Genomic DNA, 27712 nt, shown 5'->3' with positions numbered 1-27712 from the left:
GGGCGGCGCTCTAGATTAATGAAAGCAACCTTTGACCTTTACACTGCCGTCCTACCTCCCCTGCCTCCTCCTTCACACAAAAAGAAAAAAACAAACCTCCTCTGCAAAAACTGCATTCAGGAGGAGAGACGGAGGTGGAGGTCCAACGTGCAGGTGAACAGCTGTCTGATCTTCCCATCATGCTTTTTAACCGGTCAGCAGACCAGTTCTCCCAGTCTGAGGCTGACTGGAGGACAGCTGCTACATACAGAGACCATCTTGATGTCCACAATCACTATAATATCACTAAGGAGACATACGGCTTGTTTAAAACGAGTTTTGTTGATCCAAAGGCCACGTTGCCGTTTACTCCTGACAGCGTATTCACATCTCATGCTGCCCACATCACTTTGATTAAAAAAAGTCAGAGTTGTTTTGAAAGTCCAAGTGAAGCAGATCAAGTTTGTTTTTGCTCCTGCTTTGATAAGAGTCATTTAATATTTAGCATCTGCTGGTACCATTTTGGGCAGCATGGTGGCTCGATTGTTAGCACTATCGCCTCACAGCTACAAAATCCCTGGGATCTTTTTGTGTGAAGTTTGCATGTTCTCCGTGTGCATGTGTGGATTTTCACCAGGTTCTCCAGCTCTCTTCCAGTCCAAAGTCTTCCATCCATCCATTATCTATACACCACTTAATCCTCATTAGGGTCACAAGGCGGCTGGAGCCCATCCTAGCTGACCTAGGGTGAAGTCAGGGGACACCTGGACAGGTCACCAGTCTGTCACAGGGCTACATATACAGACAAACAATCACACTCACATTCACACCTACGGACAATTTAGAATAATCAGTTAACTTCAGCATATTTTTTGGACTGTGGGAGGAAGCCGGAGTAAGCGCAGAAAACCCACACATGCACAGGGAGAACATGTAAACTCCATGCAGAAAGATCCCAGGCCCAGACCAGGACGCAAACCGGGGATCTTCTAGCTGTGAGGCGACAGTGCTAACCACTGAGCAGCAGTATTCCAAAGACATGTTGAGGTTAATTGGTAACTCTAACATTTTTCGTAGGTATGAATGTGAGTGTGATGTTTGTCTCTCTGTGTAGTTCTCAGTCCAGGGTGTCCCTTGACTTCACCCTAAGTCAGCTGGGATAGACTCCAGTCCCCCGTGACCCTAATGAGGATTAAGTGGTGTATAGATAATGGATGGGTGGATGATATAATTTTGCCAGATAATATAAACTTCAAGTACTGTATATTAGCTGTAGCACCTCATATTCTGATGTTTAAAACCGCAGTAATGTGAGGTGGCATTTCCATGTTGGTAAGCAGAGAGCATTGTGGTAGTTCAGCTAGTAAAGGAGCACTTTGACAAAGACTTTTATTGGGTTTAGTGACCTCAGGCCAGTGATTGGGTATTAAATTAAGCTGGATAAACTAAGACAGTCCTTATATCCCAGTGGAAGATCTGACAGCAGTGTATTGCGCAACAACAGACATAAACAAAGTATTGGACATAAGTTTACGCCAATAACTCATTACAGATAAAAGTTCCTGAGGTTGTTACGATCCTGATTGGAAACGTCTTGTTTCTTCATATTACTTTATAAGCACGTACAGTCAGGCCGTAGTGTTCAAGCCAACTGACAGATCAGTTGGCTGATGTGACGATTACTGGTTTTACTCATGAGTACAAGAGCTCTACTTTAACCGCCTTCCAGGATTAATCCATCATTTTTGTATCAGGAGGAACAGATTACCTGTGAACACCCCCATCTTCTTACTACTTTGAACTCACCCAACCTAATGAAGACTAATGGGTCCACCTTAAGACAGAGTCGGTTTGATTTGAGGGGAACAAGATTTTCTTTAGATGATTGCAATGCTGACTTTTCAGCTGTTGACATTGGCAGGACAAAGACATTGTGACTTGACGAAGACCGCAAAACAACAGCTACCACATCCTGCATAGTTTTCTGTTAGGCCATTTTCAGGGACACATTAGACAAATGATCGTTTACACTAGAGAAGATATGCAGTCAAATCCATCCCAGACCACCAACACAAGGGTCAGGGATCACAGGGTTTACTGCAAGGTCTGGATTTTGTAGCACTGCTTCACTTCCAATGAAAGAATGTGTGTGTGTGTGTGTGTGTGTGTGTGTGTGTTTGCATAGACATACATGTTATTTACATGATGAGGTGCTAGATTTTAGATTTGAATTAATTTATTGGCATACATTCAAGGTGAAGACTTTTTTTTTCTACGATGGTGAATAATTTTGCCATGTTGAATAAAAGTGTTTAAATGCCTTTAAATGGCCTTTGATTTACAGTCAGATGTAATAAAAATAAATGCAATTAATTACAAAACAACAGCAGCACTTAGTGACTTCTAATCCAACGTATGCCTAGCTAATAAGGAATCAGAATTTTGAGCATTTGATATCGGCCTCAGCTTAGTTATTAACCAACTTGTTTTAAATGTAAAAAACAGACTGTAGCCATGAATATGTGTTGCTACAGAAAGGGCCTAACCATTCATTAAAATAGAGCTGCAACAATTTTGATGATTTATTCATCTTTTTAAATCACTCTTTAAGAAAAAAGTAGCTTTTTTCTGATTCCAGCTCCCTCAGTGTGAGTATTTTCTGTTTTCTTTCCTCCTCTGTGACAGTTAACTGAATATCTTTGGCTTATGGGCAGCTGAGGTTGTCATCTTGGGAAACACAGAACAACACTTCATGATTAGAACAACTACTCAGTTAATATTAATAACTAATAGATTATGTGACAATGACGGTGGTTGGCGGTTGCAGCCCTAAATTGATAGAATTGTTCCTTCCAGCCATAAAAAAACACTAAACTGCCCCATGAGAACAAAGAGAAACTTACAATCAGTGCAACTAAAAGTTAACAACATCTGTACGTGCTGTTCTCTGATTTAAAGTGGAGAAGCACTCGTACTTTGACAGGGTTACAACATTTCTCGATCTGTTTGTCCTGTTCTGAGCTTTAACTGGCCGAAACGTTTGCCAGAGCAGCTGCAACAATGAGAGTGCAAAACATGTTTCAGCAATCTGAGAAAAACAAAACGACGTTTACAACAGATTCTTATGTCCAGAGAGAAATTAGATTCTTCACATTCCTGTGTTCGATGTGACAGAATGAGATGGGGGTCGTTGTCGGTTTATCCCAGCTGGGTATGAAGAATATAAAGGGGTTTCTGCTTGACAACAAGACAAATAGTAATGAAAGATGAGTCGGAGGAGAAAAGGTGCACGGAGAGACCAAAAAGACGAAACCCCATCAGAAGACGAACACGCTGCAAATACAATCCAATCAGCGACCTGTGATTGGTTTATTATCTGAATGAGCTGGATTTTCCTCTGTGGAACCTGAGAACAGGGCTTTTGCTCCATACAAATGACCTTAATCACAACATTTAACTTTGTCTAATGTAAGAAAAGAAGACATAAAGGCAGGAAGGAGTGATGGATCTGTGGGAAACAGGCCTCGGGCGCTGGCACTTTAAAGCTACAAGACTCCATGTGCAAATACAGCACGATGCCGCTTGTTGAAACACTGTCATCCAGCCATTAGCTCCATATATTTACACAACTTAACACACAGCTGGACTGACTTTATGCACACATCTGAAGTCCTGAAAAAAGCTACGCTTGACAGGAATATGTTTGTACTTAGATTCATATGTGATCACAAACAGTCTTTAAAGCTCTATTATCAATATTTTGTGGTTCACTAACCAGTGGCATCAACAGTAAATGTTGCCATCTTATTCTTAAATGCATGAAATTTGACTTTTCTTCCTAAAATCTTTCACTACATTGGAATAAATGTTTTCCTTCTGAATCACTGCGTAATCAGTGCATCATAGCTGCAGTCATTGATCAGCTGCAGCACAGTCTGACTTGATTCAGTATAAAAGTCTCCAAAGTTCAAATGTTTAAACAGTGTGGGAGTATTTGAAATGACCACAAAATAAAAGAGGGTTTGTGCAATGTGCAGCGCAATGCAGCAACACTGAAAGAGAAAACAGAGGCACTGCTGTGGAAACTGTACTCGAACAGCTTTTTATTTTGTCATTGTAGCTGCTAAATACATTCCTAAAGCCTAAAAGGTAAAAATTAAACAAAGTTAAATTAAATAATCAGTTGAAGCTTTTGGAAGATTTGCTTGGATTAATCGACAAACCAGTGCAATAATCCACAGGTGAATCAAGAATGTGGCAGCCTTCAGCTTACCCAGTAACATTCCACAGAGAAAGATCAACAATCAGCCTCTTTTAGCTCACTGTTTTTCTCTTTAAATTTATTGCACCGGTCAGTCTGAATGCCTTCTTCATCCTCATTTCCAGCAGCTACAGCAGATAAGCTTCAATAGATCACCAAATTCAACAGCAGAGGTAGAAACAGAAGAAATCAGGCTGCCATCATCATGAAATTGCAGTTTGCAAATGATTTATTTTAACATCTTAGTCAACTTTTTTTGTTAATTTTTATAAATCTCGAAGCTTAGATTATTAGTCCTTTGAATGGCACCTTTTTGAACCGTAATCTTAAAGTTACTGGACTGTCCTTTATAACCAAACCTTGTCCACAACGGTGCTGAGTTGTTTGATTTTGCCACTAAATCCATGATGTTGATGTCAGTAGCTGTCAGTCAAATATTAGCTGATGTCATTAAATCACAGCAGAAGGAGATGCAAACACGGAGAACGATGTTAATATAGTGGTTGAAATAAGACATACACTACAGTTAAAAGGTTTGGGGTCATCCAGACAATTTCATGTTTTCCATGAAAAATCACACTTTTATCCATGTGCTAACATAACTGCACAAGGGTTTTCTAATCATCAATGAGCCTTTCGACACCATTAGCTAACACAATGTAGCATTAGAACACAGGAGTGATGGTTGCTGGAAATGTTCCTCTGTACCCCTATGGAGATATTCCATTAAAAATCAGTTGTTTCCAGCTAGAATAGTCATTTACCACATTAACAATGTCTAGACTGAATTTCTGATTCATTTCATGTTATCTTCATTGAAAAAAAAAAACTTTTCTTTCCAAAATATGGACAATCAGTTTTATTTGCACTACCTCTTTGTGTTTCCATTTCCTAGATATTTATCAATTTCTTATATTGTGTATTTTATTACATTTTATTTTACCCTTTAGTCGATTTTAACTCGGTAACGAACACCATAATTTTGTTGAAGTGTCTTCTGCTACTGTGTAAACATAATAAAGGTCTTGAATTGTCTAACAGCTCTCTATGGCTGTCAGCTGCGATGGCCGAGTGGTTAAGGCGTTGGACTTGAAATCCAATGGGGTTTCCCCGCGCAGGTTCGAACCCTGCTCGCAGCGCTGAATCAATATTTAAGACATCTTTCCTATAAAGTGATTCTGATTCTAAAAGGCCGTCATGATCAACTTGCATAACTGCAAACAATCCATAATGTAAACAGTGTGTATTAGGCTGGAAGAAAACTGAATGTTTGCTGGAGAGAAAAATACTTTCCTCAGATGTTGCAGACAGAAGAGAGGACATTTCAGTGATCAGCTGGATAGAAAAGTGACTTTCACTCAGGAGGCCTAAGATTAACTTAGACCACATGTTTAGTTTTGTTTTATAAGTCTCATATTAACTCACTGATTTTCACTTTAATAATTTAAAAAAAATACAGAATATATCCCCTTTGTGCCACACAAGTCATGTCTTTTTCCACGGTGCGAGCTGATCCATTCCAACTCCATAGTGTTTGGAATGGCATCCCCATCTACAAGCATGATATCCCAATTTTCCTAACTGGAATTCTGAATGGATGGCTGGTTTTATTCCTTTGAGAAATAAGAGAAAGACTGACCTGACTGGCTGTACAGGCAACCAAAAAAGGCATTGAAACTGGTCAATGTTTACGCCCGTTCTATATTTGTGTCCTCTACCTCCTCTTCTTCCACCTCACAGTTCTCTTCTTCATAATCGTTCATTCCATTCTCATTCCTTTCTTGGTCCTTCCCAGTGTTTTACATCATCCTGTTTAAAGTTCTCTTCATTATATGGTGTTTAATTGTATTTTCAGTTTCTGTTTGGTTAAATTTAGGCAGCAAAACCACTTGACGAGTTCAGGTACTATGCTACCTTTGCTTTAAGCTATGAACCATATTTTTGCGTTTCTGCTACAACTTATCAAACCTGCTCAATCAGTTATTAAAATTAACTTCTTTGTTTCATTTTGTGATCAAGTATTTTTCTATGTTTAGTTTTATATTATTGTGACATGCAGTTAATTACAGTTCAGAAAATATCCCTATCTGACTTCTGCATTATCACGTTTTTTGTTAATGGGAGCTCAAAGATGGGACTTTTCTGTTCATATTTCAACTCACCTATAATCAGAGACTATTGGACTATTTTCTTGTCTATTTCTGAGTCAATGACATTATGATATATAGCAGTGAAAATTTCAAGCTCTTCTCTTAAATAATTAATGAGAGATTGTCGCTCAAACAGCCTCAAATTTAAATGTGTGAAAAATTTGCTGAAAGTGGATTTATGGGCAATTTTTAAGAATTTCTATCCTAGAAATTCTTTGATATATCAAGTTCAAATATGCATATATTATGCTATAAAAGTTTCAGGCAAACCAGAGATGGTCGAGCAGGAACCGTTGTAAAAATCTGAGCTGGTTAATTAAAAGCCTCACAGGGTTACGTCATTTAGAAATGTTTGACAAGTTCTTCAAGGTCAGAATAGCAGAAAAGGTGTTTAATGCAGAGACTTGTGTGGACTTGTTCTGGTCGGACTCACCCTCTGAGGGGACGACAGGCAGCCGGGAGCCACCAGCAGCAGGACGAAGGTCAGGAACTGGAACAGAGTCGACTTCCTGCAGACAAACAAACACCGAGAGGCAGTTGATGACGACAGAACTGTTGTTTTACACTTGAACATATACAACCAAACCAGGAAGGTGGGACAGAAGAGGACAGAGAGAATCTGACAACCAGCAGAAGGTCTTTAGGCCACTGATAATATCCCCCATATGCCGCCACGGTGCTGAGCTGGAGCCAAGGTCAGGAATTACCCCCCATCCAGCCAGTATCATTAATTCTCCCAGACCAGTCCCCCCACTCACCCCTACTGAGTCTTATTAACTCCCACACAACCGGAGAGGGAGGCAGCGCCAACCCTGACTCCCCCTCCTCACCTCCTGTGCGACTGCTGACCCCGTTACATAAAAGGATGCAAGAAAACCAGAGTGTCCTGCTGCGTTTACACGAAGCTGCTTTCTGTCAGTAATGATCTGAATTACAGCTCACATGGATCCACCTCTGGCTGCATCAGGTCTCTGAGAGTTCAGAGACCGCCTGGTTTAGAGATGCAGCTGATGATTGTTTCTGTTATCATTTAGTCTGAGGATCATTTTCTCAATGTATTGGTTATTGATGTATTTTGACAACCAAAGATTTTCAGTTTACCATCATACATGACAGAGAAAGCATTAAATCCTCACATTGAGAAGCTGGAAATAGATAGTTTTTGACATTCATATGATATGATATGATATGATATGATATGATATGATATGATATATGATAAATGATATGATATATGATATATGATATATGATACAATGTGATACGATATATGATATGATATATGATATGATACGATATGATATATGATATGATATATGATGATATATGATACGATATGATATGTGATGACAGGACATGATATGATATGATATATGAGATATGATATGATATGATATATGATAAATGATATATGATACAATATGATATGATATATGATATGATACGATATGATATATGATATGATATATGATGATATATGATACGATATGATATGTGATGACAGGACATGATATGATATGATATATGAGATATGATATGATATGATATGATATGATATGATACGTGATGACAGGACATGATATGTGATATGATAAATGCTGATAAAAAATATATATGTGATATGACATATATATCTGAGGGTCTGAATAATGTTTGGCTGCACAGTATGAGATGAAGTGTTGCCCTCAAGTGCAGTTGTTCATGTGCTGAGTTTGATGAGGCTGATAGAAGAACAAATCTCCTTTATGTTCCCCTGAATCAGCATCAGAACTGAGTCAGCAACAGTTACCAGAAGCAACTCTGAGTCAGTTTAAGGTGTGACCAGATAAGATCTCAGTGCTAAGAGTCCTCATCTCCTCCTTCACCTTAAGGCAAACACTGCGAGGATTCTCCATCTTTTTTCCAACCTTTGAATCATCAAAGGACAAGTGCCTTTTCCTCAGAAGTCCCTCTGGTTCCTGGAAAGCCCCTCTCTCTGGCTTTGATTGCTTCCTGGCACTGCTGCTTCATCATCGTACGTCTCTTTTTTCTGGTGGAACATTTCCATTAACACACTGAGGACAAACACGCAGCACAGGTTGCTCTTGTTAAATTGCAGCGAGTTAATCTCCTCAGTTTCGCTTCTCCTCTCCAGCGTCTCGCTTACAGCAGCCTCCAGCCCATCCGTCATCCTCCTTTTATCTCTCCACCGGGTCATGAACACAGCGTTGGTCCAGAGCGTTTGGGAGTTTGGCTTGGTCCCAGGTCAGTAGTTGCCCCCGTCCAATTAAACGATACACATCTCGTTCACACTCGGCTGAACGGCCCGTCCCTGCAGAGCCGCCAGGCCTTACAAGGGGGAATTTTATCGGAGAATGGAGAAGGTCGCGCTGACCGGGGAGAGGAACAGGAAACATGATGGACGTAGGAGGCCTTCTCATTTTCACATTAACTTTATTCTACTTCCAGTATCTTTGCTGCATTGTTCAGGAGCCAATGGGTTTGAAAGTTCCACCTTTTCAACTTTAAACCTGACTCATAAAAACAAAGATTCTATGCAACTAAAGGGCATTTATGTTTTAAAAAAAGCCTAATTTCAACTGGGGAGATTAAGACATAGCAGGAAAGTGTGGGACTGAAGTGCAGTTATATCTTGTCATTTGTATTAATTTTCAATCACTGACACCAAAACTAAACTAAAATATGAAGTTTTCACTGCATGTTTGAAGCTTCTCTTCCATTTTCTTGGTTACCATGGTGATGAGCACAGCCTCGTCTAACATTCTAACAATGACTACAAGACGATGGTCAATAAAACTTAATAAATACCAAAAATGTGTTGATTTAAGATGTATTTGATATAATTCTAGAGGAAAATGTGCTCACAATGTGACTGAGAAAGCAGTTTAGCTGTAAAGGAATGCCATTTTGTGAAGACAGAACTGTCAAATCATAAAATGTTTTAAATGACAGAATCCACTGTTTTAAAAATCTGTGTGTGTTTGTCCAGAAATGAATCAATTAGCAGACACTTAAAAAACAGTCGGAAAGATAGAATCCATTAAAAAAGAGCCAGCATTCATTTCTGTGAGTGTTTGAACTGCAAATTAGTAGTTTTATGAGGACAAAAAGTCAAAATTCTCTGATTCCACCTTCTTACATGTGACTATTTCTCTTTCCTTCCTCTGTGGCAGTAAATGTGGACAAAGCTGGACTTATTGACATTTTGGATAATTTTTCTGACATTTTTACTGATCAGTTAATCATAAAAGTAATCAACAGATTGATAAAAAGTGAAGATATTGTGAGTTGCAGCCCTCATTGTGACATAGTTTAAGTTTAGATTGATTTGAGCAGACAACAAAAGTGTCAAATGTGACGGACTACAGAATCTGATGATTAATTTTCACAATGAGCTCCAGTGTCAGCTGTTACGGCCACCAGTATTGGTGTGCCGTTTGGTTTCTGTTTGGTTATCTGTTGGGCCTTTGTGTGGGGAAAATTGCGTGTGTGGGTTGAGCAGTGGCTGTGCCTGAGTCTCTCCAGGATCCCCAGCTGACAGGCATTCCAGCCAACGAGTGAGGAGTTGACGACCTGCACTGCAGCCCTGTTCTCCCCGCCTTCTGACATCTCTGATTGGGCCACCCTCCAGCTCCTCTCCTCCTAACCAATCGAACCAGCCATCAGCACACCTGCAGAGTGCATGTATCTGCCACCATGTCATTAGTCATGGTGGCTGGTATTCGTGACCAGTCCACCCTGGTGCCTCTGTGAGTGATCATTGGTTTGCATTTTGATGAGTTCTGATCTTTAGGTACATGTGGTTGGGTTGGTGGGTACCGCAGGCCACTTTGGTCTGTAGATACTCATGGTGAGTGCTACAGACAGTGTGGGCTCAGTGAAGAAGCCATTTGAGATTTGAGTCTTCGTTACCTGTGTGGTCAATGTGTGTTTGTGACCTGTGTGGTCAAATGTGTGAATGTGAGGCACCAGTTTTGTTGAGTTTGTTTTTGCACACTTAGTATTAGTTTTTGTTACTGGTGGTGGGTGTTGCTGTTGTAGTTTTGAGTTCAGTTGCTTTGTTTTGGGTTTAGATAGGTTTGGGAACTCTGTTAGCCTTCGTTTTGTTATATTCTGTTCTTTGATTTAGCAACACTCACCAGTCTTGTGTTCATTGTTGTCACTTTTATGTTCCTTTGCCACAAAGCAATAAATCCCTTCACCTAAACCAAAAACGTTCGGATTATTTTTGTTACAACCAGCCACCCCCCAGAGGTTGGATCGTAACATGAGCCGACGGCTACCTGGAAAAGTAGAAAATACACAGAAAGTTTTCCTTTAAAAGACCTTTCTGCAAAATGATGACACACAATATAATTTATGCCATATTAAATGAGTTAAATCACTTGAAAGTTTTGAGTAAAAGTACCAATACAGCAGAGTAAAAACATTCAATTAAAGTTAAAGTCCTGCATGTATCCTAGAAGTGCATAGCAGTAAACTGTAGTTAAAATACTGCAATAAAAGTCCTGGTTTGGTCTCTCAGACTGATATATTATTATTTATAACATTAAGAGATTATTAATACTGTCAGCAGGATGTTGACGCAGTGTTGAAGCTGCTGCAGTTTGAGCTACTTTATATCCAGTTTTATATTCAGACAGATAATAAATCTGAGGCTCCAAACAGGATTAATGGGAACGAAAAAGAAGAAATCTGTTTTCAGTTTCTCTCTAATCTTTGATTGCTGCTGAGATATTGGATCGTTTTATTGAAATGAGAACATGTGAGACGTTTAGAGGGGAAAATTATGATTCGGTGCAGCTGTTAACAACTCAAAGACGTGTGAGTCGACTAAAGGAGCCAAAAAAAAGTCGAGAATAACTGGTTTAAGCTGTGTGTGGTATTTTAACAGCTTGTTTTATTATTTACTAGGTCAAATCTTCATCTTAAAAAATTGTCGAATAAATGTAGCTGGAGTAGAAAGTAGAATATGTCACACTGAAATGTAGTGAAATGAGAGGATAAAGTAGCAAAACATGAAAATACTTGAGCAAAGGACCTCAAAATTCTGTTTGTTTATTTAGTAATGTTGTACTGCTGATTTAGATTATATTAAACCTGCACTAAACTTTATATGTCTTTATGTTGTTAATGGATTAAATCACTGTTTAATGTTGAAGAAGCCGCTCATAGTGATGAAAAACTGATAATTAACTTCTATCCAGCATCAAATAGCAAACACATAGCGATCCAGTGGAGCATTTAGCACCTTAACATCCAGATATTTCTGACAGAAGCTGCATGAGTAAAACCAAAAAGGCACAAAAAATTGAGTAAATATTGGATGTAATAAAACAGGACTCAATCTATCTGCTGCATGACTGTACAGCTGACTCTTCCCTCACAGGTCTGTTTAAATAACGTTATAAAGTGATACTTAAATACATTTGCTGCACTAAAGTCACCAAAATCCAGTAATTTCTGCTTTTAAACAAGATATTGGTGAACTTTTCATTATGATTCTTGTGAATACAGAAAAGTTGCATCATTAGAACTAAACATCCAGTTTTACAGACAAACAGTACTTAATGTTTTGTTCAGATTACACAATAATTCAACAATGATATTATATTTTACACGTTAACATGTTTTTGTTGTTAGGACGACTGATTTACTTGTTTCAATCAAAATTCTGTGGAAATAAAACCCCAGAAAGGGTTAATTATTCCAGTTGTTGCTGTTTTTAAAAAACAAATTGGACTTATGATTTTTCAAAAAAACGAAAAGGAGCATCATTGCAATGACAAATCCAGCTTCACAGGTGACCTGCACTTGATGTTTTTGTGCAGTTAAAATTGATAATAAGCACATTAAGCAATAATTTAATAATGATTAGCTGCAGCTTTGAAGTCTGGACGTCAGATTTCCACACGTGCACAAGTTTAGCTGTTAGGAGAATGACTGATTTATTTGTTTTAGCCACAATTTTGTGGAAATTTACCTCCCAAAAGCCTTTTTTTTTTAAATGGATTAGACAACTTCTTATTAGGATTTTGTCAAAACTGAAAATGGGAATTATTAGACTGAAATACTAATCAGCACATTAAGCAATAATTTAAAAATGATCAGCTGCAGTTTTGATGTCCTGAAAGTCAAATTTTCACATGTGCACAGAATTAGCTGTTAGCTGGAAGACTAATTTCCTTGTTTTAGTTGAAATTTTGTGGAAATGTAACTGCCACAAGTGTCTTTAAAAATGGTTTAGACAACCTCTTATTAGGATTTCTGCAAAAACTGAAAAAAAACGGCATCCTTAGAATGAAATACAAGGACCTGCACTTCATGCTTTTGTGTGTTTTGACTCCAAACTGATGCATATTAATGTGAAAGTGATGCTCATACGTGGAGCCATTTCTCTCACTTTCACTTGGTTTCAAGGAACATGAGCAGACGGCGTCTCTGGTCAGCGGCTGGTTGGGGTTTTTCCCTGCAGGAGCCTTCAGAGGTGACAGAGGTCAGCCCGCCTCCTCCGGCTTCATTAAGACTATAGCAGCAGCACATTAGTGAGGAGCTGCAGGCAGGAGCAGGGAAACGCTTTAATCAACGTGAGACCGGCTGTTTATTTTGACTGACATCAGTCGCTCTCGTGACTCGAGGAAAAGAAGGGAAAAAAATAGTTTCCACCAACGACACAAACAGCACAGAGAACTTAGAGGATACGATTAAAACATCAGACTGGAGCTTTAATCTGAATTATAAATAGAAAAAATGAAGCAGGTTGTAGATTAACTACATCTAAACTAATATTCTAGCTCATACTGAATCCAGCTCAGTATATTTTGTAGGATAAAATGTTAAATTTGACTTATGAGGAAAATTTACAGAGCAGTAAGTGCATTGGAGGACAAACTAAATGGATTCAGTGATGCTCAAATTCACAAAACAGTTTGTTTGTACATTTTTTTATTTGCCTCAATGCATATTCTTTGAGTCATTTTTGCTTTCAGCTTCTCAAATCATCCTTTGTTTGATATGATTTTAACTAGTGAATTTAAATGGAAAATAATGTCTGGTTGGAGATTTTTCACTAGTTTTTAACATTTTCGTAGAGCTGTTTCACTGTCAAAAGTTTTTATTTTTCATTTTTTAACCAGTTCACAGCATATTTTTTAATTTTTCGAGTATGTCTCTGCTTTCAGCTCATCATATGTTGATCGTTTGCTATCATTTTAAAGGGTAAATGAAAGTGGAAAATGGCACATGGGTGGAGGTTTTTCACTATTTTCCAACATTTTATCAGTGCTACAACAATAAATCAATTAGCTATCAACTATTAAATCACTCAACAACTCAATGAATAATTAATCAATTAGAGTGGAAGTTTGTTTTAGGAAAACAAATCTAAATTTTCTGATTCCAGCTTTTTAAATGTGAACCTTGTGGTTCATTTCCTACACTATAATAGACAAATGGTTATCTATCTATCTATCTATCTATCTATCTCGATTGATTTCAGACATGCCACAGTGACAAAGGAACAAAAAAATTGAGAAAATAAATCACACAAAATGAAAAATAGAACAAAAACAATCCAAAACCAGAACCCAAAATAACATCTGAAAATGAGCAAGATGTAGTATAATTTATAAACTTCTACCATCTACGTCTCATATCTCACTGTTTCCTGTTTGCATCAAACTCGAAACTTACGAAGCTCTTAAACCCCAAGAACACCTTTACTTTTCCACATTATTACGTTGCATTTTCTTAAATCGTTTATGACTGTTCCATAAGCTTTACCCTCAAACTGATGAACATCTACTCTACATGGTGGTACGAGTGAGTATCTTTGGGTTGTGGTTAAAACAGAACAATGAGGGACATTTTTGACCATTTATTCTTACAACTAGTTGACTAACTGAGAAAACAACAAACGTGAGGGTCGGTGTGGAGCTCTGACAGTCAGTCTGGTGACCTGAGGTAACAGAATCTCCCTGTTCTGTCCCCGCCTCACTTGTAAATCCTCTGTAACGTGACTGAACTCACAAACCTTCCCTCAACACGCCTCGACACACAGGTAGCTCCGGCACTCACACCCTGCACGAATAAACAAACGCTCCACGGTGTTATCGCCCAATTACGCCGCCTCCACTTGTGGACGGCGCCGCAGGTGAGAATGTGTCCTTTGACCCGGAGGAGGGTTGCAGCCGACACCCGACCGACAAGCTTCCACAAACGCCTGCTCACCCACCAAGTCTGGAAAAGCAACACATCATCCGGCGGGAGGCCTGGCCTTGACCTCTGACCCCGGTGGAGGTTTAGATGTGACCCGCCCAGTGTTTGGGAACGCCTCTGACAGTTATATGGAGCTCGCTGCTGAAAGACTTGACACAACCTCTAACAGATGTGCGGTGCGAGGCCTCGGCGGTCAGCGTTGACCCCCACAGATCTGAATGAGGAGGACAAAACAAGCTCTCGGCAGCTTCTTTGTGCTTCGGCAGCTGCTCCGCTCCGAGACGCAGTAAAACATTTGGGGGAGAAAAGAGAAAATGGAACGCCTTTGTGTGTCGTGACTAAACACCCAGAGGAGGATTGCGGCAAATGACGAAATGAATGTTGTTGGTTTTGTTGCAGCCAAAAAGTCTAGACTCTTGCTCAACTCCGTCCCATCCCTTCGCTTTGCTTCGCTTGGCTTCTCTCGCTGTCTCCACGACAGGGAGAACAAACCGGGTACAGCAGCGTCATACCTCAGGGATTATGAGATTATCTTTGGACTGAAGCAGGTCATCTACAGTCTTGGTCTCAAAACACGAGAAAGGTGGAGATGAACTGTGATAGAAACATGTTCCTATCATCACACGATTTAAACATCAGGGCTATAAACACAAAGACTCAGCTACAGATTAACTCCAGCTAAACTAAAGCTCATACTGAATGCAGCTCAGTATATTTTACAGGACAAAATGTCAAATTTGACTTTAATGGAGACACATACTAGACAGATTATCATTTGCACATTTCCGTATATTCTTTAAAAAAATTAAATGATAAATGGTAAATGGTCTGCATTTATATAGCGCTTTACTATACCTGCAAGGTACCCAAAGCGCTTTACATGATACATCACATTCACCCATTCACACACACATTCACACACTGATGGCGGAAGCTGCCATGCAAGGCGCTAACCACGACCCCATCAGGAGCAATTCGGGGTTAGGTGTCTTGCTCAGGGACACCTCGAACACGACAGGGCGAGGATCGAACCGGCAACCCTTCGGTTAAAAAAATTAAATAAAAATACTGTCACTCTTGCATATTCTGTTGATTTTTTTCTATATTAAAATTTCTTTTTTTAAAATTTTGTTTCACTTTATTTTATTTTAATAATTTTATTTTCTTTTTATTTAATTTAATTTTATTCTATTTTTTTTATTGTACCTTCATTTTATGCCTAATATTCTGTGTTTATGTCTTATTGTTTACCCTTTTATCTAATATACATGTTGCTGTAATTTCCCCCCGGGGATTAATAAAGTCATCTAAGGGGCCGTTTACATGAGGACCATCCTAACAGAAAACGCAAAAGTGGCGTCTTGTCATTTCATGTTTAGACGAGCGGTTTTGAAGGAAATCTGCGTATAGAATTCGATTGGATATGCATGCCAGGCGGCTGGGTGGCGCTGTGATAAAACTCCGCCATGTCTACGCGCATGCGTACTATCTCCCTTTTCGGATCTCTGCCGCGGTAAATGTTCATGAATGGAATCTGTACAGATTCTGTATGTTTGTTGGTACGACTCCTGTAGTGTACATAGAGCTGCCAGAGTTGCTTGAAGGTACGAAGGATGGAAATAATCACACATCTTTGTTTACTTCCTTGTACCGGCCGGCAAACCAAAGCACCGGCGCACCTATGTGACGTAATCGCGTACGCAACGTGGTCAGATCTCGGCAAAGTTTTGCGTTTTGGTGTTTATACGGAAACGTAACGGCGGAGAGTTTTCTACTTTTCCACTCTGGAGGCCAGTTTCAAATTTTTGTGTTTTTAAGCCCCCAAAACGCCGTGCTCGTATAAACGATAGGGTGTTTTGTTGAAATATTTTGACGTTTTTACCTGCAAGCGTCCTCGCGTAAACGGCCCCTAAGTCTAAATTAAGTTTTTTACGAGACAAAATAAGTGGATTCGGTGATGTTCACCTTTTAAACATTTTTTTTTTTTTAACCATTTCACAGCGTATAATTTGGCTTGATGAGTATTTCCTTGTCATATGTTGATCATTCTCATTCATTCATTCATTTTAAATCCTTGTAAACAGTCAATTTAAATGGAAAATAGAACATGGGTGCAGAATTTTTACTTTTTTAACATTTTATTAGTGCTGCAAAAATAAATCAATTAGCTGTCAACTATAATATCATTCGTCAACTGTGGTCTTCCAACACAGAAATCTCAAACGCTTAAATCTCGTTTTAAATTACCGTATTTTCACGACTATAAGGCGCACATAAAAGTCTTAGATTTTCTTCAAATTGTGCGGCGCGCCCTATGGTGCAGTGCGTCCTGTGTGTGTTGTTGTTGTTGTAAGGCGGACGTAGACCAGGTGGTTTTTTCCACGCATCACCATCGCTGTTGATCTGTGACTCTATGCGTGCCCATCTCACAGCCGATGTGAAAAAACAAGTGAAGCAAATGAACTCTGAGCTTGCTGTCATTCCGGGAGGCCTGACAAAGGAACTCCAACCGCTGGACATCGGTGTGAACCGGCCGTTCAAAGTAAGGCTGCGAGCGGCGTGGGAGCGATGGATGACCGATGGAGACCACAGTTTCACTAAGAGTGGAAGGCAGCGCCGGGCGAGTTACGCCACAGTTTGACAATGGATTGTAGATGCTTGGGCTAACGTGTCTGCTGGCACTGTTGTTCGAGCTTTCGCAAAAGCCGGCATCATTTCCGAAGCGCCGCACGGCACGGAAAGTGACTCTGACAGTGAAGAAAGTGAACCTGGCATGTTTAATGGAGGTTTAGCGCAGCTGTTCAATTCAGAAACAGAGGATGAGGACTTCCATGGGTTTGATTGATGACGATTACCGGTAAAAAAAAAATGTGAATACCAAACTCAGTTTTGCTCCCGCTCTATTTTTAAATACGCACACTTGTGTGCTTGTTTTATCTGTGTTTTACCATGCCAGCGCCTATTGATGATTAAAAAAATGTTAGTACTTTGTAATCAATACTTAAATAAAGCACAACCAAACTCAGTTTTGCTCCGGCTCTATTTTTAAAAACGCACACTTGTATGCTTCTGTGTGTGTTGTAAGGCCGACGTAGTAGAGGACACCATGAGAACGTTAAAGGGGGAAGTGTGGGCGTGGATTGTATATAAAACCCTCGCCATATAATCAGGTGCGCCTTATGTGTGTTTTAAATACAGTAATGGCACACATAACTGAGACTGCGCCTTTTGGTACAGTGCGCCTTTTGGTCGTGAAAATACGGTATTATTTCACAGCACATTATTTGGCTTGATGAATATTTTGAGCAATTTTCTGCTTCCAGCTTCTCAAATGTAATCGTTCTTTGCGTTATATCAGCAGCGATTAACTGATTGACTGTTAATTTAATCATCTACAACTGTTTATTCTGTTTGTTTTTAATTTTAGAATTTTTTAGCACATTAATGTCAAACCACATGGTACTACTTGACTTCTTAAATGTCGATCTTTCTCTAAATGAAAAAAATGAGAGATTTTTCGCTAGTTTTTGACTTTTTTTTTAAGAGATGCAGCATCTAATAGATTAGTTGTTACCATCATGTAGTTATATGTATACAGCTGAAACTATCATGATAAACAAATCGTTGGTTTACGACATTTTATTTAGGCTTCAGCTCATAAAATGTGAATATTCAGGGGTTTGTTTCCCTCCTCTATGGCAGTAAACTGAATACTTTTGGATCTTGGACTAAACAGGACATTTGATGTTATTTGTGGAACACAGACAAACTTTTAAACTTTCAAAAAACAGACATGTCAAAGGTTCTTCAACACTTAAACACTAAATAAAACCCTAAACCTGAACATGTATCCACAGGGTTGGGAGTCGAGTTTCTGTCTCCATCAGATTCATAATTACAGCTATGAACACTAATGTTCCAGTGGCAGAAATCCCAGATCTGGATCTCCACCAAAACCAAATCAATTGTTCCCTGGCGCGAGGCCGACGTGTCCATCAAACTTCATGGAAATTCTTTCACGAGGGGTTTTTAAAACATCCTGCTGACAGACAAAGGAACGCTCTAAATTGGTTAAAACGCAGCTCTAATCCTCTTTGGAAATCAGGCTTTCAGACGGTAAAGTCGGAGCTTTTCATCGGCTTCATGCACAGAGACACAAACACGGAGCAGTAAAGTCTTATCGGACTGAACCTTGAAACTACACCGATAATATTTCAGCATCTGACTGCAAACAGCTGACAGACGAGTTCAGGATGTGGTTCACAGTGACCTGGAGACGTTGTTTAGGTCAACGAGACGGTGGCAGAACAAGACATGGAGGGAAAATTCAGCAGCTGAGATGCAGATGTGGGGGTTTTTTAATCACCGTTTGTTAGTCTTACTGGTGGAAATGTAGGTTGTGCATGATGGAAATTCATGACATTCCCTTTTTTTAGGATCGTGTTTTGGGTATTCGCTATTATTGTGTTAGGAGCAGTTGCTTTAGTACAATAAATATGGAGACAAGCGCAGGAGATGATATGTAGAAAGGTTTGAACAGCTGGGAATCGAATCAAGGACTCACTGATGATGGCATCCAGGTAATATTCACCGGCTATCAGGTGGCTCTTTTATGTGACTTTCCTAATAAATTATCAACTAAATTCCTGACTGTAATCCTTCCAGATTGAAGGCGCCAGTTGTGTTCCCACATAAAAGTCAAGAAAAGTTGAACTTTGAAATGTCGCAAAAAAAATACTAATTATGTTTGTTTCCATAAACTGCTTTGGAGTGAATAAACTTAGTCTGTAAAACATCATCAGAAGGTGGCGCTGTAGGGTGCATCGCTGCAATAAACAGAGTAGAAAAAGCCAGAAGTGGCTAAAAGTACTCAAAGAACAAGAAGAAACCAACAAAACTGAGACCAACTACAGTAAAAAATGGAGTGAAGTCCCGACTGAAGATTTGTTCTCAGTCGTAAAAGTTGGAGTTATTCTTTTGTATGAGCTGGAGTTGGTCATGTTTTATGATGTCTGGAGGCAAAGACAATAAAAGAAATATCTGATCAGTCATGTGCGGCACAAGTTTGCTACATCAGAACTTGGCATTTCTATCAGCTCTTGACCTTTAAAGTCTAAAACCACCTCAAGCAAGCTTAATTTTTGCAGAATTAGGGGATTTTTTTTTCAGATTTTGCCATTTTCATTAACTTTTACAAATGTTATACATCAAAATGCACCTAAAGATGCATCATGGAAACTCGACTTGTGACTCTGACCTCTCTATATACCACTTAAAAAAAGATTTTTAGGGATTTTTTTTGACAGCTGGCTTTCATAGGGTAGAAGCAGTAGAAATAGACAGGAGGTACTGGAGGAAAAAAGCAGAGAAATAACATGCAGAAAGGGTTTAATTAGCCGGAAATCAAACAAGAAACTCGCAGATGTTTTCTTAATAAATCCATGACTGGAATCTCTCCAGGTTGTAGAACTCCAGTTAAAGGAGAGCTGAGGTATACCTGATGACTACAACAGGTTGATTCTGTGGCGGAAGCAGCATTTTCGTCTGAAATTTGTATATAAATGTAATTACATGGCACTGTTTGTCACATTTTTTGCTCAACGACTGAAAGGCTAGAGTCTCCTTGTTGCTGCTAACATCATCTTTCTTCAAAATGAATGAACTAAATGTGAAGTAAAAATGACTCTTTCCCCCTTTTAAAGGTCATAATGGTCTTTAGACAGGCAGATGTTGCAGGAGACCAGATATTGTCTATTCTGATGTGACAAAGCAGACGAGTTGTCTCCATATTTATCTGTATGCATGTCCTGCTGCTCTGCTGGTGTCACTTCTCCTGATATCAGTAAACCTTTACTCCCAACCAGTTGTCCTCGATATCGCTGAACTTCCACAACACTAATCAGTATAGCTTTGATTTCTGTACCTCGGCATTGCTTAATGGAAGTTTGTTTGCCAAAATATGACCACATTATTGACTGGAATAGTTTTAAATTGTGTAGAAAATCTTGTTGCCTTGACTGTCCTCTGTAACCTTTTTGGAAATAGCCTGCCTCTTGTAACTAAAGCTACTATATTTTACCTCAAATGACAAAGACATATGATGAGTTTCTAACTGGAAGAGGTCGTTTCAGCTGCTCAGTCTTGTTTATTCTTTGCACAGACGATGTTAAGTGACTGACAGTTGAACCTTTTAAGGCTTGGATGGATATGAAAGTCTCCAGGTTAAATAATCTGTAAAAAAAAAGATGGACAAAGAAAGAAAATACCTGTCAAAATGTCAGAAGTCAGCTGTGGTTCCTGACAACCTTTTTGGTACAAAATACATGTATCTGCCTGTATCCTGTTTAGCAAATTAAATACTCCATTTTCTGTTTTATGGTGAATCTTTATGCACTAGTTTATTCCTGTTTCTGCATCAATTTATGCAGAAATATCTTTCTATCTATCTCTATGTGAAGGAAAACTCAAAACTCAGGCACTAGATTTAGATTTGAATCTAATTGCGTTTTTCCACCACTGATTCAGGGGTTGTAGGAGTTCATACTTCATATTTTGAGACTAAGTAACACCCAGTGGAGGAATCTACTGCAATCATAAAAATAATCAGCCTGAGCAGCTGGAGTGGAGTTATCAGAATCTGAAGAGAAGCGCTTTGATAAGTGTTTCTTTAATGGAACATCGACTGCTGGAGCTTCAAAATTCAGATTATGTGCCAGGCACAGATGAGACGCAATGTTTAATTGGTTAGTTGTTGACCATTAATTTAATTACAAACTAGTTTGATATGGTTTGTGTAACTTTTCCAAGAAAAAAAGTGGAATTTTTTTAATTTCAGCTTTTTAAATGTAAGTATTTTCTGGTTTCTTTCCTCCTCTGTTACTGTAAACTGAATATCTTCGAATGGTAGGCAAAACAAGACATTTGACAGTTTCTGCTTGACATTTTTCACCATTTTACCTCTTTATAGACCAAACAACTAATCAATTCAATGGAAAATAACCTGCTATGACCAAGACCATTAGTTGCAGATGTATTTGGCAACTTTGGTGGAGTTTCTAACTCCCAGTTGCATCAATGAAGAATCTGGAATCAGCTTCAGCACTGATTTATTATTTGAGTTGCTTCTTCTCCAATGCTGATGACAGTATTTAGAGTCAACTGCACCACAAAACTGACAAATATGAAGTTTTTTCTGTTTGTAGACGAATGATTTTTACCTTCTGAGAGCCTCATTGTGGTTCCATCACTTTATAACCTTCAGAACTACTTTTCTGACCATATTGTATGTACACATCTGGGTCCGATTACCTGTGATGGTACATCTGTGAGAGATGAAGGACAAGAATGCACTTTCGTTGCTTTCCACTGTGCAAAAGTACAGTCATTTTTTTATTTGAAAAGGAAATTTTGGATAAACTTTCTAGGGCAAATAGTAAATCTTGGTAACAAAAGGTCACTTTTTTAAAAACACTGATGTCCTTCTGCAGCGCTCAGAGAAGAAATAAGGGGATTGAAATTCCTCCCCTGCAGGAGAGAGTGACATCATCGCATGTAACACCAAATTAGAGTCCTCATTTTGAAGCTATATGCTCAGTGTTCCATGTTAAGTAGATTAAATCTGTTCATGAGGCTCCCAAACAAACATTCCTCCAAAGTCTTATCAGGGAGACAGAAAATGTGCCCTGAGCCAAATGTTTCTGCACACAGTGGTCCAACAGTAGTAAGGAACTTGACTTTCCTTCAGGGTTCTGGAAGACGTTTCACCTCTCATCCAAGAGGCTTCTGCAGTTCTGAAAAGTTTAGTTTACAAAAGGTGTTTCTGTCTTTCATGAGGCACTTGACGTTTTTTCCAAAGAACACAAAAACCACCACAAGTGATGCAATTTTTCCAAAATTAGAAGAAGTTTTTTTCTTTTAATTTATACATCAAAATACACCTAAAGATACATCATGGAGATGCAACACGAGGATTTGGGGGTATTTTTCGGCACATTGCTTTCATAATTTGGAGGAAAAGGGCAGGAACATAACATGCAGAAAGGGTCTAATTAGGCAGAAATCAAACTACAAACTCACTGTTGACAGCATTCATACTTTTAAGGCGTGCACCCTAAACACTCAGTTGTCAGCATGCTTGTTTATGTGCCTTTCTTAACAGATCTCTGACTGAAATCTCTCTGTTGCAGAAACACTGGTTAAAAGGGAGCTGAGTTTTTAGAGGGACTTGTCGGGGAGATAGAAAATGTGCCCTGAGCCAAATGCTTCTGCACACTGTGGTCCGACAGCAGTAAGGAACTTGACTTTCAGGGTTCTGGAAGACGTTTCACCTCTCATCCAAGAGGCTTCTTCAATTTTTCCAAAATTAGAGGAAGTTTTTTTAACTTTTACTAATGTTATATGTCAAAATGCACCTCAAGATACATCATGGAGACACGGCACAATGATTTTTAGAATAGAATAGAATAGAACAGAATAGAATCACTTTATTCATCCCCGAATTTTGGCATATTGCTTTCATAGGTTCGGGGAAAAGAGCAGGGACATAACATGCAGAAAGGGTCTACTTAGCTGGAAATCAAACTAGAAAGTCACCATTGACAGCATTTATACATTTAAGAGATGCACCTTAACCACTCAGCTATCAGGATGCTCTTTCTTAACAGATCTTTGACTTGAATCTTTCCAGGTTGTAGAAACTTTGATGAAAAGAGAGCTGAGTGTTTCAGGGAGACAGAAAATGTTCCCTGAGCCAAATGTTTCTGCACACTGTGGTCAGTCCTGCACATCCCTGCTGACACTTTACAGCAAATGCAGCACAGAAAAAAGACAAAACCACACTTTGAAACACTTTTAAATCAGAGCAGAGATGAAGAGGAATCAAGGGTTTAAGAAGAAACAAATCTGGAGTCCCCTGTGCAGTCGCCTCCTCTGTGTTTGTGTTCTCTGTTGCAGCGATGGGATTAGATCAAATATGAGCTGGGTATTTATAGGCGGTGACATTTAGGAGATAAAGGTGGTGTAGCAGGATGTGTGGAATGTGGAGTCAGGAGTTGCAATATCACAGATATGGCAGAAGGATTACCTCACCCGCTGGCAGAGAGTCGCTCATAGCAGGCTGGAAAGGACTTCTGCCCTCAGAGCAAAACATCCAGGATTATCTGAGCTGCTGCAAGTCAGGGTTTCTTTTAGCCAAACGGTGCAGCACACAAGGGGAATTTAGCAAACGTGCATCAAAAACAACTGCCTAAAACCCACTAACAAACAACAAACAGGCTCCTTTAAACTTCAACTGTCCCAGGAATTTATCACCTTCCATCCATCACTGTACTGGACAAAAATGTTGCAGTTCCTTGAAAGCAAGTAAATATTTAAAGCCACCACATATTTCCAGCTCAAGCAGCCTCCACACGCTGCCTTTGGAATTTGTCACCTCTCATCAAAGCCTCCCTGTAATAATCTCATCAGCTCCCCTGTAATAATCGGACAGAAAAGAGGGCTTTTCTTACCTGCTCTGTGCTGAGGACATAGTAGATCCGTGTGGATTGGCCTCAGGTAATGTTACATTCGCGGTCAGGTGCACTTTTGATCACGTATCATGATGAGAAACGTCGCGGCTCAGACGCACAGCGCGTCCCAGCTGCAGGCTGCGGCGACCCGACAACACCATCCATATCCAGCTCCGTCCGGCCCCTTTTATTCGTCCTCTTCTTCTGTTTTTTAAGCTTTAAATTAACTGTCTTCTCTCTCAGCTGCAGAGCTCCAAATAGCTGCGTTCCTCAGTTCCCAAGACGCATCACAGCAGGTTTGTTTTTAAAGTGTGAAAAAGGCGCACCTTGGAGAGTTTCTTGGCACAAACAACGTTTTTCCCATCAGCTGGATTAATCCTCACTGTCGCAGGTGGTTGGAACTTCAGTCCTGAGCGGGTAACTCTACTGTTAGAGCAGCAGGTAGCTCCAGAAGCCGCTTCCTCTCTTTTCTTTTTGACCTTTTTCCTCTCGCTCCAATCATCCAAAGCGCGCACGGTGCGTCAGAAAGCGCTGGTGAGGAGCGCACTGGACCGCCGGCTGCTCCACGGTGCGGTCTGAGGGCTGCTGTCGGTGTGTCGGTGTCTCCCCCCTCTTCTCTCTCCCTCTCCTCCCCTCTCTGACTCTCCCTCCACCTGAGCGCTGCATTCCTGCCGTGAACGCGCCTCTCTCCTCCAATCAGAGCGCAGCAGCTGAAGCGTCACAAACAGAAATCTCCAGGCTTCACCTTTGTGCTGCAACAACTTTACAAGTGGAAACACCTTCAATCCGGCACGGAAAGGCGTCTCATTCATAAGTTTAAAGCAACCGTGAGCAGCACAGAGAGTAGGATGACTGCCTGATGGCTTCTCTACTTTGAAAGAAGCTGGTGGAACAATTAGAGGCACAAATGAACTTACTTCTTAGGATTAAGGACTGATTTGGTGCTGTCAGATTTGCAAAAAGGGTTGCTTTAAACGATATAGGTTCAGAACATAACGTTTTACTTGAAAAGAACAAGATTTTATGATATTCCCGTTATAATATGTGCAATAAATAAAATAAAAGGCAAGACAGAGTCATTTCTGCAGCACTTTTCATACCTAAAGTAGTGGAGAGTACATAGGAAAAAGCACAGGAAACAAATAGAAACACTAAACGCAAACAAACTACATCAAACAATGTAAAAACAATAAGAAATAAAAATGTGATTTGATTTTAAAGCAATACAATGATAAACATGAAGTTCTTTAGCTTCAGATAATGCTGAATGTGGCATTTTGTGCTCCTTAAGCTACATGCAGGATAGAAATAACAAATACAGATGCTTCTATGGCTATACGGCACCAGGTTTGTTTTGGAAATGATGTGAAACGTGTGTTTTCACCTTCAGAGTCTCCAGATCTCAGTTGAACATCTATGGGAGGAAATATTAGATATATGCAAACTCAAACCACCATGAAAACCCAGGATGAGTGAACATTTTTAGGAGAAATGTGTTATAATTTAGAAAAGTGAAAAGACAAGATGCACTGGAACTGTTCTGCAAGTTTGTGAATGGTTATTATAGTCATTAAATGCATGTTTTTTTCTTTAAGTTTGTACTGTTTCCATAATATTTTTTATCATCTCATGCTAATAAATCAGGGCCGGCCGCTGGCATAAACACTCTATGCCGTTGTTTATAGCCACATCCACTAGAGGGGGCCACACCACAATAAGTGTGTGATTCGCATTTTGTCCCTGTCTTTATTCCAATAAAACATAAATCACCATGGTAACATATCAATTTAAACTGGCTTATTAGAAAACTATACAGGAAAAATACAGGAAAGAAAAAATAAACCAGCAGTCAATTGGTGACTCCATGCTTCGTGCGTAAGTTAAGCTACTGTGACACCACGGCACCATTTCAAACTTGATCGATTACACTGGTCTGGAGAAGCCACAGATGGAAAAGCAGTAGCACTAGAGATGGCATCATGGCTCCAAAAAGGAAGTTCAGGAGTGGTGCTGAAGGACGAAAAAAGAAGAAGATGGAGATGGAAAGAAGAGCCCAAGATAAAGGTTATCATGTCACTCGACTTCACACAAATCTTTCCAATACAATCTCTCTCACTCGCTCTCTCACTCAAGCGCGTGCAGTGCCCCATCAACGCGCTCTAATGCAAGTAGCCTAAACTCTCCAACCTCGCACGCACAGCATGGCTGTCACAGAAAATTAAACATTTCAAATCTTTTAGTTAGCGAATACAAATGGCCTTAGGCGTCGTTTGGGTAGCCTGCCTTGATTTTAGTATTGCGATGCAATAATGTTGACAGCTTTTGAGCAGCCTTAGGATGGTGACACGGTTGCTGCTCTAGTAGGAGGCAACAAGCTAGGCAGCAATCAGGCATGGATACTGTAAAGAAGCTTTTCAAAACTTAAGCTGATAAAGACATACCTGCGATCATCGATGGCACAAGACGGCTTCACAGGACTTGCTATTATTAGCATAAACCATGAGGTTGGCAAACAGGTGTCCTACGAGGATGTCATTGACGATTTTGCTTCAAGAAAAGCAAGGAGGCAAAGATTTTGAGATCATTCTTGCTGATGTTGGATGGTGGTGAAAGGATGAAGCTATAGTTTTTATAGTTTATAGTATAGTAGCCTATAGCTGTTCTTTAGTACAATTGTCAGAATATTTTAGCTGTATAATTAGTGTTCATTTGTCATTGGCTTTGATTTTTGACTTTGATATATGCAAGTTAATTGCTTTTCTGTAAAGTTGTTGACTGTATTATTCAATATTTTGAATATTTTGCACTCTTACTGACCACTGCTATTTGTCAAAATATACTACGTTTTTGGTGTTCATTTGTCATTGTTTTTACTTATAGACCTTGTTAACCCTTTAAGCTTCAGTCAATTCCAGCCGTTTTCAGTACAAAAAAATCGCTAATATTCTATTTTTAAATTAAAAAAATGATGAAAAATACAGGGAATATTGGACGCACATCGCGAGGTGCATTTCCTTGAAAACGACCGATTCGTGGATTTTATACCGACTTCAGGACATATTTTGGACAAAATAGTTTACTGGCTTGTGTTGTCTGGATGTAAAAGGTTGGATTATGGCCGTTTTTGTGGAATCTTTTTTTCTGTGTGTAATAATGAACCCGGAAATGTGAGTCGCGCTGTGTGCGTTGAAGCCGTGTATAGAGAACGGATGGATGAATATTTGTTTTTGTCGGACAAATGTGTTTTTCTCACCCGCTGTGGTAATCGCATCTGAAAGTGGTTTATACCGGCGGATTCATGAGAATCTAAGCTTTCCATCGGCGTATAGTGTTTGTATAATCGGGTTTGCAGCCGTCGGACATTCTTGAAATTCCTATGCAAATTAGTAGGTGTACCGCCGGCGGTACACCTACTACGCACTGAAGCGTAAAGGGTTAAATCCAAGTTGATTGCTTTTACAGTTTTAAAAAAAGTTAACTTATTTTTTTTCTGTTATTTTGAACACTTATTGGTAATTATCTCTACCGTTTTAAGGATACATTTTTTTAAAAATAAATATTTGCTGTTAATCATGTGCATGTGTGTTTTAACCCAATTA

General features: G+C 39.4%; 1 protein-coding gene and 1 non-coding gene across 2 annotated transcripts in view; one reads left to right on the top strand and one right to left on the bottom strand.

The window, feature by feature from the left end:
* adamtsl5 (ADAMTS like 5) overlaps positions 1 to 24761 on the bottom strand; it is a 68182-nt gene extending 43421 nt beyond the window's left edge. Inside the window, exons 1-2 of the mRNA XM_022194834.2 lie at positions 24114 to 24761; positions 6824 to 6899 (exon numbers count right to left, since the gene is read on the bottom strand). Coding sequence (XP_022050526.1) covers positions 6824 to 6899; positions 24114 to 24133 — 96 coding nt within the window. The 5' untranslated portion in view covers positions 24134 to 24761. The remainder of the gene's footprint in view (positions 1 to 6823; positions 6900 to 24113) is intronic.
* On the top strand, positions 5298 to 5379 carry trnas-uga (transfer RNA serine (anticodon UGA)). The gene has a single exon. It is a non-coding gene; the product is annotated as a tRNA-Ser (tRNA).
* Positions 24762 to 27712: the final 2951 nt, after the last annotated feature.

Source organism: Acanthochromis polyacanthus, chromosome 2 (genome assembly GCF_021347895.1).
Source record: "Acanthochromis polyacanthus isolate Apoly-LR-REF ecotype Palm Island chromosome 2, KAUST_Apoly_ChrSc, whole genome shotgun sequence".
NCBI lineage: Eukaryota > Metazoa > Chordata > Actinopteri > Pomacentridae > Acanthochromis > Acanthochromis polyacanthus.
Note: the sequence above shows the minus strand (reverse complement) of the source record. Positions and strands in the feature narration are given on the sequence as shown.